Source organism: Marmota monax, unplaced genomic scaffold (genome assembly GCF_021218885.2).
Source record: "Marmota monax isolate L192 unplaced genomic scaffold, Marmota_monax_Labrador192_F-V1.1 WCK01_AAM20220418_F8-fsc00023, whole genome shotgun sequence".
In the NCBI taxonomy this organism is placed as follows: domain Eukaryota; kingdom Metazoa; phylum Chordata; class Mammalia; order Rodentia; family Sciuridae; genus Marmota; species Marmota monax.
The window spans coordinates 17,892,628-17,907,682 of NW_026692907.1; the positions used below are offsets into that span (position 1 = coordinate 17,892,628).

At 33.5% G+C, this 15,055-nt stretch overlaps 1 protein-coding gene across 7 annotated transcripts in view; it reads left to right on the forward strand.

Moving 5' to 3' along the window:
- The window catches only part of Lrrc7 (leucine rich repeat containing 7), a 552,277-nt gene that overhangs the window by 335,297 nt on the left and 201,925 nt on the right, over positions 1–15,055 (forward strand). Inside the window, exon 8 of one of the 7 annotated variants that reach the window (XM_058581589.1) lies at positions 1,117–6,993. The exons of the other annotated variants lie outside the window; for them this stretch is intronic. Within the exon in view, the coding sequence (XP_058437572.1) occupies positions 1,117–1,123 (7 nt within the window). The 3' untranslated portion in view covers positions 1,124–6,993. Of the gene's footprint in view, positions 1–1,116; positions 6,994–15,055 lie in introns of those variants that run through there. 7 annotated transcript variants of the gene reach the window in all.

Here is a 15,055-nt window from a genome sequence, read left to right on the forward strand (position 1 = left end):
TCCCCAACCCTTTTTATTTTTATTTTTTGAGACAAGGTCTTACAAAGTGGCTTTATGCCTTACTAAGTTTCTGAGGCTGACTTTGAACTTACAATCCTACTACCTCAACCTCCTGAACCACTAGGATCACAGGTATATAGCACCACAGTGGGCCTAAAAATTTTTAAAGATCAAATCATAGTGGCTGGTGTTGTGGCTCAAGTGGTAGAGTGCTCATCTTGCACATGCGAGGCATGGGGTTCAATCCTCAGCACCACATAAAAATAAAATAAAGATATTGTATCCACCTAAAAATAAAAAGAAAAATCAGATTATACGCATTTTTATTAAAGCATGAAGAAACCCAGCAAAAGTTGCTGCTTAAATGTTCAATGGGAAATAAATGGGAAGCATGTTTCTTTTTACAACCCAAAACATTTTTCCAGTCAAAATTCATTTCAGGTGGTAAAATGTATCCTTCTATATTATTTTCACTTACATATATTTTCCTCACTGGTATCTTTCAGTGATGTTTTCTTACATAAGAGTTTTTTTTTTTTTTTTTAACACTGTAAGAGATTAAACTCTTGATAGGAATATCACAGAATTTTCCAAGAAAACTATAGGGGAAATTCATACATTTTGTCACTTCCAGAGAGCAAAAGTTTACCATTGAAATCCACGGTAAAATATCAGTGAATCAGGTCTATTCCAATTCTCCATTAAACATTATGCATCAATAATGCTTGTAATTATAGAATGGAGTTCATTTAAATGAGTAGAACTAATTTTGGAAGATTAAGCAAGTTATTTTCAGGAGAATGGCTGATAAATTTGATGAACATCAATGAAAGTTTTGCTTGCTCCTTTATGGAAGTACGCATGTTTTATTGTCATCTGGCCCAATTCTACTCTGAGTTTGATTTTCCATTTCTATTTTATCTCATATTTTTCCTAATCCTAGAACTGTACCACTTTACAAAAATCTTATTTAAAACCTATTTGTGTGGAATTACATTAAAGCCAAGTAAACTTTCTACCTCCCTATACTGTAAACCAATTGGTAATTATTTTTAGTCACCTACTGCGTTAGGAGTTCCATCTTTTGGGCATTGAAATTGATTTTTCTCATCTTAGCATCTGAAGATCCAGAGTGTGCCCCTTGCCCAATCGCCTGAGACTATACAGTGACACCTACAACAGAGGATGTGGAGGCAGCAGCTTTTCGGGCACCAGAAATGGCAGCATCAGGAGCATCAGCACGAATAGACTTTGTAGAGGTAGTTCTCCCAAACTACACGGTGAAACCAAACATTTTTGGTGCGCCACCTGCTGGTGGGGCTGCCATTTAACTGCCCGGTGTATACAAAATGTTTGGTCTTTGTTAAAAATTTAACAATGACATTCCTGACTAGGATAGAGAGATCTGATTTTTTTTTCCCACATGTGTTCAGTTGCCATAACTTTCAATGAACATGAACTTTTATTAGGCTCAGGAAAACATTAAGACCCATGTTTTATCAAACTTATTTTACTATTTGTTATGCAAAATTGCTATTGAATATAATTTTGTATAAATATTTTTAAACTTAGATTAAAATAAGCCATCCTTATTCAATAACAAAAGATAATTTCTCTAGTCCATGAAATTCTTTAGATACTGAATATGTTTGTCCAGTTTTTGTCCCTGAGGAAGTTCCACTGTGAACTTATTCTGCAAAATGAAAGATTATTCCCAGATGGCCCCAAGTCAAAATATGAAATGCTGGTGATTTATTTATTTTTATATAATCTTTTATATAATTTAATGTGAAATGGTTATTTTACCACTGTAAAAATATTTTTTGTTAATTAACCACATTGGCTTTATTTGTACAGTTCATTGACTTTCAATTGCATGCAAAATGAGTCTGAAAAGATGCTTTTGCAAAATGAATAACAATCAACATAATGGGTGCGTTTACTTTGAATATTTTAAACATATGACTAAGAAGCAGGATAATATTTCTTACAAACGTTAAGCAGTTCAATGCCTTGAACATCATCGTCTTGCCTAATGCAGTGCAGCATAACCCTCTTTCACCCTGTTCTATTCTGGAACCAAGCAAAATATTTTTTAAAATTATGATAATTTTATTGGAGATATTTCTTGATTCAATACAATTTGAGGGATCTTCTTATAAAACCAGTATGAACAGAATACCATTGAGAGTAATAGCTTGTCCTGTATTTTTAAAATATTTCAAAAAATATTTTACAGTTATTTCTTTCACTTTCTAGGAAAAAATAAAGTATGACATTTTATACAAAACCTATGCTATGGAACCAATGTGTATTGTGCTGATTATTTCTATTCCGCCTTATATATTTTAATTATGTGAAACATATAAAATATGAGGTAATTTCCTATAATGCAAATAGCACTTCGCATGAAACATGTATGCATATGAAAGTCCATGTTGATATTTTTGTTAAAATTATGTAAATGCTGATTTTTCCAGAATTACTTGTGAAGATCTGTGTAAAAATATATAAATCTACTTAATTGTGTTTGGATAACACTGTTTTAGCCATGTTTAGCACATGCTGACTTCTATCATCTTTATACATATTGCGTATCTCTCAAACAGTATTCTGAAAGATATATTGCTATTCTAAGAACACAAAATATAAGTCTCTGGTATTCCTTTAAAATAAGTTTTATTATCATAGTACAGTTAGTTTATTATCATAGTGCAGTTAAAAAAATAAAACAATATTTAAACAATGTGTTCTTAAGAAATCTCAGTGTCCTTCAAATACCACCAATACCTAACTTTCAAAAATTTAGTTTGGATAGTATTGAAACATTTGACCTGAATGTAGCTTTAAAGATGAAAGAAATATTGCTGTTCTGCCTCTAAGATGTTCCAAGTAAGAAACTGAACTTTTCATTGTTAAAGCTTAAAAAATCTTATAAAGTTGCAATTAAAGTTTGCAGTAATGTATAGACTGTTGGATAATTATTTTGTTGGCATAACCTCAGTGCAGTAAGCCACGTTGCCTTCTGGTCTTATGAGAATGTATGATAATCAAAAGTTTGAAAGCATGTAAGTGTAGGATAAAGGAAACTTTTCTTAATGAAAATAAATTAACAAGTAATTCGAATAACTGTTATCAAAGCTGAAATGGTTTAAAATTGCATCCACAGAAGTGATTATGCAAAGAAATTGTTAAACTAAATGTCACCAAACATAATACTTGATTCATATTTGCCTACTGTTCATACCATATGTCACTGTTAATGTTCCAAAAAGCATAAATGATTTTAAATTCATTTGTTTACATTAATCTAATCTTTCATTCACAGAGAAGTTTCATGTGCTAACAACAAATTATTAAATGTGTTTATTTTATAAAGTTACATTTTTAACTTCTAGATTAGTTTTTAATCAACTAGGTAAAACGGTAAGAGGATGAAAGATATTTATATGCATTTATTGTTATTGAACTAGTAATTTTTACTGAACTAGCTTTTAGAAATATATTCTATTAATTCATGAGTATTGGGATAGCCATATTAAACCAGAATTTGGCTAAATGTACTTAATAAGGAAAAATAACTACAAAAAAATACCCCTTAAGAGGAAGGCAATAAAATATGCGGTTATCTATTCTCTAGGATACCAAGTACAAAAAGCCCTTTCCCCTCTCATAAAATCAGACCAACTCCTGGGCACTTGGGACATGATGTGAACAACACACGGAATTGCCCTTCAACACCTTATTGACATATTGTGAACAGAAGTCCATTTTTATGTCTCTTAGGAGTGCCTCAAAGAATAGAATAGAAGACAGATTCCCTTGTTTCTCAACAACTACGGTTCCTAGAAGTTTGTTAAGAATTTCTTACTTATGAGGCTGGGGTTGGTAGAGCACTTGCCTAGCACATATGAGGCACTGAGTTCAATCCTTAGCACCACATAAAATATAAAATATATACATAGAGTTGTACATAGAGTTGCAGAAACATTTTTGGCAGTGAAATGCAAAGGGCTTTCATCAGAGCATAGTTCATCTTGGCATTTATAGGGCAAAGGTTGGTAAAATCAAACTTCTTCCAGGTTATTCCTTAAATCAGTGCGCATTCTGCACTTTTATGATTTGATTTGAAAAGGATTTCCTGGACAATAGACATAGCCATGTTCAAATGTAACTAATAACAAATTGTGAAGCCAAATCAAAGCATCTTGCATTAATATCTGTTTGTAATTGACCATAAATCTGCTTCCCTTTATTAGTTTGACTAAGGTCCAATCCAAATGTCAGTCTACCAAGGCTTCTCTGGTTCTCCAACCCTAGTCACTCTACTACATATGGATGTGGGACTTTGGATATAATCTTACTAAAAGGAAACCATGTCAAGGATCTGCTTCCTTGAGTTCTTTGAAGGCAGAACTGTCTTACTCATCATCCTACAATGGCTAGAAAAGTGCCTGGTCCAAAAGTTAAATTTGTTGGATGGATAGAGCAGATACAACAATCAGAGGAAATACTATACCTGCTGAGTATTCTAGTACTATTACATGTAATAAAAAAACAACAAAACTGAAATGTCTAAAGTTATTCTCTGTACCTATTCATAAAATTGCAAAACTGTCACAAGACTCATTTTCCTCAAAACTCACAGGGAGCATGGCATGGAGGTATGCATCTGTAATCTCAGCACTCTGGGAGGCTGAGGCAGGAGTAGCTTGAGCCCAGCAGTTCCAGACCAGCCTGTGTAACACATAAAGACCCCAGCTACAAAACAAAACAAAAAAACTGCCAATGAGACCAACACATTTATGTGCTAGTTTCAATTGTGCCACTACAGTTTAAGTAGCCTTTATTTGAAAAGCTTAGGAGAAGTGTTTAAGATTTTAAAGTTTTGTGGACTTTGGAGTATTTTTAAATTCATAATGAGATATCTTGGGGGATGGAACTGAAGATAATTTCAATCAGTATTTTTATTGGCCCTAAGTTTTGACCAAGACCTGCACATGAGGTCAGATGTGGAAATTTTCACTTGTATATAATATAAGTGTTCAAAAAATTTTGAATTTTAGAGCAATTTGGATTTGGAATTTGGGGTTTTGGGAATAGGAATCTTCAACCTGAAAAAGATTTCTGAATTTGAAACTGTTAGCATCATCATATAATACACACACACACACACACACACACATATATGTATATATATGCTTGCATGTGTGTGTGTATACATTTGAATTACTATGACACCAAAAACTTAGGCAAAAAAAAAGCAAAAATAAACAGATGGGACATATCTAAGTGAAAAGATTCCATATAGCAAAGAAAACGTTAACAAAATGAAAAGACAATTTTTATATTGTGAGAAAATATTTGCCATCTCTTAAGTCTGAGAAGGGTCAATATGCAAAACACATAAAGAAATTAAAAAACTCAATAGTGAATCAACCCAATGTGAAAGATAAGCAAAAGACTTTATAGGCATTTTTCCAAGGAGTACATATAATAGTCAATAGGTATATGAAAGTTTTCAATATCTCTAATCATTAAGCGAATACAGATCGAAACCACAATGAGATAGCATCTCATACCTGTTAGGACACAATTATCAGAACAAAAACAGATAAAAAGTATTGAGGATGGTATTTAGAAAATATAAATTTGTGACAATGTGAATGGATAAAGCCATTAGGGAAGATAATATGGAGATTTCCCAAAACATTAATAATAAAACTACTGGGGCTAGGGTTGTAGCTCAGTCGTAAAGTACTTGCCTTGCATGTGAGAGGCATTGGGTTCGATCCTTAGCACCATGTAAAAATAAATAAATAAAGATATTGTGTTCCTCTACAACTAAAAAACAATTTTAAAAAATAAATAAATAATGAAACTACTATTGATCCAGTAGTTCCTTTTCTGAGTATATACAGTAACCAAAATATAAAAGCAAACTTGTAGTCAACTGATAAATAAAGAAATTATGAGATATATATACATACACACACATGCATACACATATATATGCACATATACATGCATATATCTCACTTACATATAATGGAATAATATTTGAACTTAAAGAAGGAGTCCTGTCATTTGTGACAGCTTGAAATGCATGGATTATATTTTGTTAAGTGAATTAAGTCAGACACAAAAAGAAAAATGCTGCATGATCTCAAAGAAGGTCAATTATATAGAAACAGAGAGTAAGGTGGCATTAGCAGGGGGTAGGGGATGGTGCATAAGGAATAATGTAGGTCAGAGTGTACAAACTCATGTTTATAAGATGGATATTTTCTAAAAACCTAAAGCACAGGATGGTGACTATATTAATAATGTATGGTATTCTAAAATATTCTAAGAAAGTCAACCTGAATTATTATCACCATAAGAATAAAAGAACGTATCTGTATGAGGTGATGGATAAGTTAATTAGCTTCATTATGGTAACCTTTGCACAATGTGTGCATGTATCAAAACACCAAGTTGTACATATTGAGTATATACAACTTTTTCTTGTCAAATATACCTCAATAAAGTTGAAAATTTTTTAATGTAAAAGTAAAGTAAAAGAGGACATGAATAACAAGGACAGGGTGTTCAAGGCAAGAGTTAAAAACTCAAATGACAGAATTTAAATGTTGGTGCAACATCTCACAAATAAAGCAAACCATGCATTTAAGCTCTTCAAATCCCTCTTGTACTGTGGTAGGCCTGAAGGTGTACAAAGTTGTATGCATTGCAACTCGAACTTGGCTTTGACCTCTCACTAAACAATGACTGAAACAAAACTTACTTGGACTTTAAATAGTCTCTTATTCTTTAACAATGAAGGGAACTAATGTTTATTTGGTGGATGCCAGGCTCTGTACCCACATGCATCATTTCATAAAACCTTGTAGCTACTGTGTAAAGTACGTATTGTCACATTTGAGAAAAACTGAGTCTCGGAGAAATTAAATGATTTACCCAAGATCGCTCTGGTAGAAAGTAGCAGAAACTGTGCTCAACCCACTTTTCTCTCCAATACTGCATAATATATCAACTCAATTGCTTTTTCTATCAATTATAGTTTTGCCTAAGTTCCGATTAAGAAATTTCTAATTACTTCTAATCAGTCATTTGATTTACCTTGAAGTCACTTGATTAGAAATAAGACTGTATTAATGATCCTGAAAGATTATAGATATTTATCACTCATGACAAGATTTGCTTATTCTCTTAAGGTGTTTTTAATACTTAAAGTACTGGAGATTGAAGTGGAGCAAACTATGTTATGTGCATTTATAGATATATCAAAAATTAACCCCATTATATATAACTATAGTGCCCTACTAAATATTTATAAAATACATCATGGTACATATTGGGTTTTGGAATCACAGATTAACCAGTCAATCCTCATAATGAAAATTGAGAAGGTCAGTGAGTTTCATAATTATGAGCATCAATTATTTGCAATAATATAATGCTGCCTTGATTTACGATTCACTGTCTTTCCAGTTTTATTTTCCAACCTCTTAAAATCAAGGTGATTTCCTTGTATTTTTTAAGATTTGAACTTGAAAAAATAACAAGACTTCATTCAGCTAATATGCATTAAACACTTTGAAGCCCAACAAAGAATGCTTTCAACAGTGTTTTGGAGTTTTTTGATCTTCATATTAACCTGATAAGGAAGCTATAAACATATTTCCTATTAAGCAAATAAGAACTTTAATATTATTCATTAAAATATAAATCATATCCTTAGTGTATGGGCAGTGCATTTATTTTTACATAAGCTTATGCTATTATTTATGTATATTAATCCTATATTTTTTTCTTGAGGACATGTTTCAAATTGTAATTCTCAATATAAGTAGATGCTTTGCAGAAGGATTTCATACCAACTAGTAAAATTTTTAAATATAAATTATTTTACTTAGTAATTTACATAAATATTGTTAAGCAGATTAGGATACTTCTATACAGTAACTATTAAAGTACTTTCAGTATTCATTGAGATAAGTAGATAAGCTACATAGCTTCTAATATCAAGGCATTTGGTATTCTAAGAGATTTTTAAATTTAGTTTTTAATACAAAATTCTCATTCTTGAAGTACAAACATTCTTTTCAGTCCTTTCAATGAGCTCTTGCTTTCATAGAAGAGAGAGTCTAGGCCAAGGGAAGTCATGTGCAAAAGCAGGGAGATGAATGAGAAACTGATGAATTATGCAAAATACCAAGAGGATCATTTGTGTGGGATGTACTGGCTAGTGAATGTCAAGAAATGAAGTTTGGGAAGTATAATAGAACCTATTCAAGTATGATTTTATATGCCAGTAGAATAGGTCTATAAGCAGAAATAAAACCTTGTACAGTGGTGGGTGCACACCTGTAGTCCCAGCTACTCTGGAGGATCACTTGAGAACAGAAGTGTAAGTCCAGCTTGGGTAACATAATTTTTTTAAAAATTAAAAATAAACAGAAATAAGCTTCATTAAGTTGATTTTGCAAAAGTTATTCCCTGGTCAGTCTTACTTCTAATAGGTAATAGAGTTGCTGTTATTGAGTTCTGAATTCTTTATATACATTAACTCATGTAGTCCTCACAGTAACTCTTTAAAGTAGATATCTATACTATTATCCCTATTTTATAAATGAAGAAACTAAAACAAGAAATAACTTGGCCAAGGTCAGAAAGCTGTTAAGATTTGAACCCAAACAACCTCACTCTGAAACCTTATTCTTGATTGCAGTAGTGCAGCTAAAGAGAGCCCACCCCAGCTAAATTAAAGTTTTGAGAATACATGATGATATTGTTAGAGGTTTGCATGTAAAATTTAATAAATCAGCCACAGGACAAATATGCCATGGTTCCTCTTAGGTAAGGCACCTGGAATAGGCAGGTGGAAGTAAACAACATATGGAAGTAAACAACAGAACTCTGGTTACCAGGGAAAGATGCAGAGTTCTTGTTCAAAGGGTATAAAGTTAGTTATGTAAAGTAATTAAGTTCCAAAGTCTGCCGTACACCATTTTATATATATATATATTATATTTTTTGTAGTTGTATATGAACAGCATGCCTTTAATTAATTAATTTATTTTTTTATGTAGTGTTAAGGATTGAACCCAGTGCCTCACACATGCTAGGCAAACATTGCATTGAGCTACAGCCCCAACCCCATAATTTATATAATTTATAATAAGACATAGCATATTTAAGTTAATAGGATAGCTGTCATGTTGAGTATTCTTACAATAAATAAATACACAAAAACACCACCAAAGAAACACAAGAAAATTTTGGAGCTGATAGGTGTTTTCTTTTAACATGTTTTTTTAAATTTGTTCTTTTTAAATATACAGGAAAGTAGAGTATATTTTGACATACATACATGGAGTATAAGTTACTCTAATTAGGATCTCAGTCTTGTAGATGTACATGATGTGGAGTTTCACTACTGGTGTATTCATATATGAACATAGGAAATTTGTTTTCAATTCATTCTACCATTTTCCCTGTTCCCGTTCCCCCTCCCTTCCCTTCATTCTCCTTTGTCTAGTCCAATAAACTTCTATTCTTCCCTCCCACCAATGTTTATTGTATGTTAGCATCCACATATCAGAACGTTCTGCCTTTCGTTTGGGGGGATTAGCTTATTTCACTTAGCATAATAGTCAACAGTTCCGTCCATTTACTAGCAAATGCTACAATTTCATTCTTTTGTATGGCTAAGAAATATTCCACTGTATATATGTACCACATTTTCTTAATCCATTTATCTTCTAAGGGCATCTAGCTTCCATAAATTAGCTATTGTGAATTGAGCTGCTATAAACATTGATGTGGCTGCATCATTGTAGTATGCTGATTTCAAATTCTTGGGGTATATACCAAGGATTAGAATAACTGGGTCAAATGGTAGTTATACTCGTTTCTTGAGGAGTCTCCACACTGCTTTCCACAGTGGTTGCACCAATTTGCAGTCCCACCAGCAATGTGTGAGTGAACCTTTTCCCCCACATCCTCACCAACATTATTGTTACTTGTATTCTTGATAATTGCCATTCTGACTAGAGTGAGGTGAAATCTCGGTGTGGTTTTAATTTGTTTTTCCCTAATTGCTAGAGTTGTTGAACATTTATATATATATATATATATATATATATATATATATATATATATATATATATATATATATATATTGACCATTTATATTTCTTCTTCTGTGAAGTGCCTGTTCATTTCCTTTGCCCACTTATTGAATGGGTTATTTGTTTTTGTTTTGTTTTGTTTTGTTGAGTTCTTTGTATATCCTGGAGATTAATGCTCTGAGGTTTAGGTGGTAAAGATTTTCTCCCATTATGTGGGCTCTCTCTTCACCTTCTTGTTTCCTTTGCTGTGAAGAAGCTTTTAAGTTTGATACCATCCCACTTATTGATTCTTAATTTTACTTCTTACGCTTCAGGAGTCTTATTGAGGAAGTTGGTTCCTTAGCCACCATGATGGAAAGTTAGGCCTACACTTTAGGCACAGGGTTTCTGGTCTAATGCCTATGTCATTGATCCACTTTGCCTTGAGTTTTGTGCAGGGTGAGAAATAGGGGATCAATTTCATTCTGCTACATATGAATTTCCAGTTTTACCAGCACTCTTTATTGAAGAGGCTATCTTTTCTACAATGTATGTCTGTGGTGCTTTTGTCTAGTATAAGATAAGTGTATTGACGTGGGTTTGTCTCTGTGTCTTCTATTCTGTTCCACTAATCTTCATGTAGTAGATCATGCCATTTTTGTTACTATTGCTGTCTAGTATAATTTAAGGTCTGGTATTGTGATGCCTCCTGCTTCACATTTCTTACTAAGGATTGCCTTGGCTATTCTGGGTCTCTTGTTTTTCCAGATGAATTTCATGGCTACTTTTTTTTATTTCTATGAAGAACATTGTTGGAATTTTAATGGGAATTACATTAAATCTGTAGAGTGCTTTTGGTAGTATGGCCATTTTGACAATTAATTTTGCCTATCCAAAAACATGGGAGATATTTCTATCTTCTAATATTTTCTTCAAATTTTTCTCTAGTGTTCTGTAGTTTTCATTGTGGAGGTCTTTTGCCTCTTTTTTTAGATTGATTCCCAAGTATTTTTTGAGGCCATTGAGTATGGGATGGCAGATATGTTTACTACATAAGTGTATACATATGAGCAATCTCAGCAAATTATATGCAGTATTTTATACAGTTTTGGATACACTAATTAATCCTAAATAAATCTGGAAAAGTATATAATTTATTAAGTTTTGAAATATATGCACATAGTGAAAGCACCACAATCAAAATAATGAACTAATCCATCATCCCCAAAGTGTCCTCCTAACATTGGTCACCACATTACTCTCCAGACACATCCATTCTATTTTCTGTGACTATAGGTCAGTTTGAATTTGCTAGAATTTAATGTAAGTATAATCATACATTGTATATTCTTTTATGCTTGACTTCATTCATTAAGCAAAATTATTTTGAGCTTTATCCATTCTATAATGTTTACTGATTTTTATTGTTGAATATTATTCCATTGTATAAATATACCAGGGTTGTTTACTCTTTCACCTTTTGATGGATATTTGGGTTACATTCTTCCAGGGTTAAGCTTTTATAAATTGACTGCTATAAAAAATTGTACTTCTAGTTCTTTGTGTGAATGTTGAGGGAAAGATATCAGGCATAAGCAACATTTATGTTTTCATTTGTGTAGAGTCCAACATGAGGGAAAATTATCCTATGCTACCAGAATTTATAACAACTATCCTCTGGGATGTAGTGTAGTGACTAGAAAGTGCCTAAGGGGCTGCTTTGGAACTCTGACAATATTTTGTTTCTCTATCTTGATGTTGAGTACATAGATAACCATAGATAGATAATATATGAAAATTCAATAAGCATTATTTTTCTGATTTATATTCTCTTTTTGGTATCTTATACACTGATTAAAAATTAAAAGAGAGGCTAATGAACGGGTTGGGGTTCATCTAGATGGTTTCCTATACATGGTTTGCCTGGCATGTAGGCTTCCTGTTTTATGGCCCTACTACCTTTCAGTTACCTCTTTCCATAGTTGCCTCACTCTTTTTATACTGTTGCCTTTCTACTCTTTACTGCAATTGCCTGTTTTATGTAGTTCTTATTACCATGACAATATAAACATTCTGAAAAAAATATATATTATCTAACTTTTACATCTCTGTGCCCACTCTGTGACGGTACTTGGGACATAGTACATATTCAATTAATTCCTGTTTGATATGAAACCTTCTTGATGGTTGCTTACACATGGTTACCCACAGGATCTTTCATAATTTTATTTCAATTAAAGCCTTTTGTTCTTCGGTTGTCTATAAATTGTTGATTAGGTTGTGTGATATTTGAATTTTTTCTTCCTATAATTTTTTAGCTTTATTTTAGCATCCACTTTTCAAAAATAATAATAGTATATTATTGAGTATTTGCTATGTGCTCTATTTAAGATGCACAGCCCAAAAATACCCTCATTCTTTTTACAAACAGGGAAGTTTAAGTACAGAGATGTTGAGTATCTTGCCCAAGATCCTGTGGCTAGTAAGTGACAGAACTCAAGTGTGATCCCAGGCAGTGTGACTCCAGAACACATGCTTTTATCCAGTAGGCTTCTGTGTTTGTACATATTATATTTATTGTCCTGTTTTCTCCCTTCCTTTGGAACTGTGATAAACTGTTAGCTTTACAGAGTGGCTTTCTTTGAACATTTTATATAAAATAGCAGCCCTCTCCATAGTCTCTATCATTCTCATCCTTTATTTTCTAGTAGCTACCACCATTTTATATATTGAATTTACGGAGTTTTCTCCTTCTTATACATCCTTCCCCACTAGAATGGTGGCAGAAACTATCTATTTTACTTTTGTCTGTCTTCCTTTCTCTTATAAGAAGACCTGGTATGTAGTCAATGTTTAATAAATATTTGTTAAACAATGAATGAATGCTTCACAGAATCAACACATACACTGTGGCATGTGATACCACAACGATGGCAAAGGACATAAAATCTTTAAATCCCTTTTAGTGGAATCACTTTCTACATAAAATAGAGGCCAAAAAGAGCCAGGCCTGGTGGCTTATGCCTATAATCCCAGTTACTTGTGAGGCTAAGGTGGGAGGATCACAATTTTGGACAGCCTCAGCAAATTAGTGAGGCCCTCAGCAACTGAGTGAGCCCCTGTCTCAAAATAAAAATATAAAAAGTACTGGGGATGTAGCTCAGTGGTAAAACAACCCTAGGTTCAACCCCCTAGTACCAAAAATAAATAAATAAACAATAGAGACCAAAAAGAATGTCTATTAGGCAGAAGCATGAATACCAATGCACATTCCATGTACCACAATGAACATGCCCTGATCATTTTAACTCAAGAGCATTTCTGAACATTCCTTGAAGGTTCAGTATCATGTGGATTTTCATTCTGGAGGAAATTTCCTCTGACAAAGGGGAGCCTAAAGAGGATTTTTTATATTACTGGCATTCTATAACTTTCCTTTTAGAAACCTCTGAATGGCTGCTTCATGGAGAGTAGATATAAAGGGCACAATGGAATATAAGGTAACCCATTAGCAAAGCCATGGTAGTCATGCGTGGGAGCAATAACTGAAGTTCTGAAGTAGAGCTGTGAAGATGGCTATGGAGATAAGACATGAGTTTCAGGGAGAGAAGAATTCATAGGGCTTCATCATGGAGAAAGGAATAACTCACAGGTTTCTGTTTTAAGCAATATCAGCAACAGAGGAAGGAAATAGAGAAGGTCAGGGAAGATGACTAATTTTGTTTTCAACGTGATAAATTGGAAGTACATGTGGTGGATTTAAGGAGAGCTATTTTATAAATAATAAGAAATTTAGACCTGAAACTTGAAAGACCATCTGTGGCTGCAGAGTCATCCAATACATGAAGTTGCATAGGATGTTTATGTCAAAAACATTGTTCCAGTATCAGTGAGTTCAAGATAATCACCCAGTGTCTAATTCTGTATGATTTAAGCTGAGAAATACTAATGAGAGGACACTGATGAATAAAAGAATTGACTGCAAGACAACCAGTAACAGAAACCAAGCAAAAGCAGCTTAAAAAGCATAGTGTTGTGGAACACCGTTGTTGCCTCCACCAAACACCAATGCCACAGTTAGCACTGGAACCCTACCAGCACTGGTCATCTGTGAAAAAAGACCTGTTCTTGGACCAGACACCAGCAGTCTCTTGCTGTCACCACTGCTGCTACTACTGCTTGAGCCATGATCAATTCCACATGGACAATAGCTGCTGGGCAGGGCATCCTTAAAGAGTAAGGAGCATCTTTCTGCTGGTATAACGGGGTACCAATTCAAAGACTCCAGAGAGGCTTGAAAGTCAAGTATCTGCTTTTTAAAAGGTAGAAGTTAATACTCACCAGGGAAAGGCCACTAGATACACCTATTCACTCACATCAGGTATATTAATCACTGTTGCCAGAGGGATTGCGTGCCATGGAGAACTATGGAACATCTCAGTAAGAGGTGGTTAGGAAATATTTTCATAAATGATTTGGAAAAAGAGTTCAGAAAAGGAATTATCTATTTACGATTGGGATTCTCTGAAATTACTGCATTTTTTTCTATTGGATATATCCGTATTTTTTATCTATATGATAAAAGGAATAGAAAGGAACTGAAGCATCATTAGAGATGAAGCAGTATCTCTCATATTCCTAGAGGCATAAACTCTGTTTTTATGTCTGTTCAGGTATATTTTATGCAGTTGTCTTATTTTTTTGTTTATTTGTTTTGTTTTGTTTTTGTTTTCATTGTGGTCACAAAGAATCCTCAACCAGAGTTCTGTTTCATGGAATTGCTTGTGACCAGCAGAGAAACACCGTAGTCTAGGTAGTAGCACCTAGCTGTCAGCTATCAGGGCTGCTTTTACCTTTCATGGGAGGAAAGCTGTGCCTCCTACCAAGGTTCAAAAGTCACTGGGTCCTCATGGGGCTCTCCTGCCTTCACCAGAGAAAAG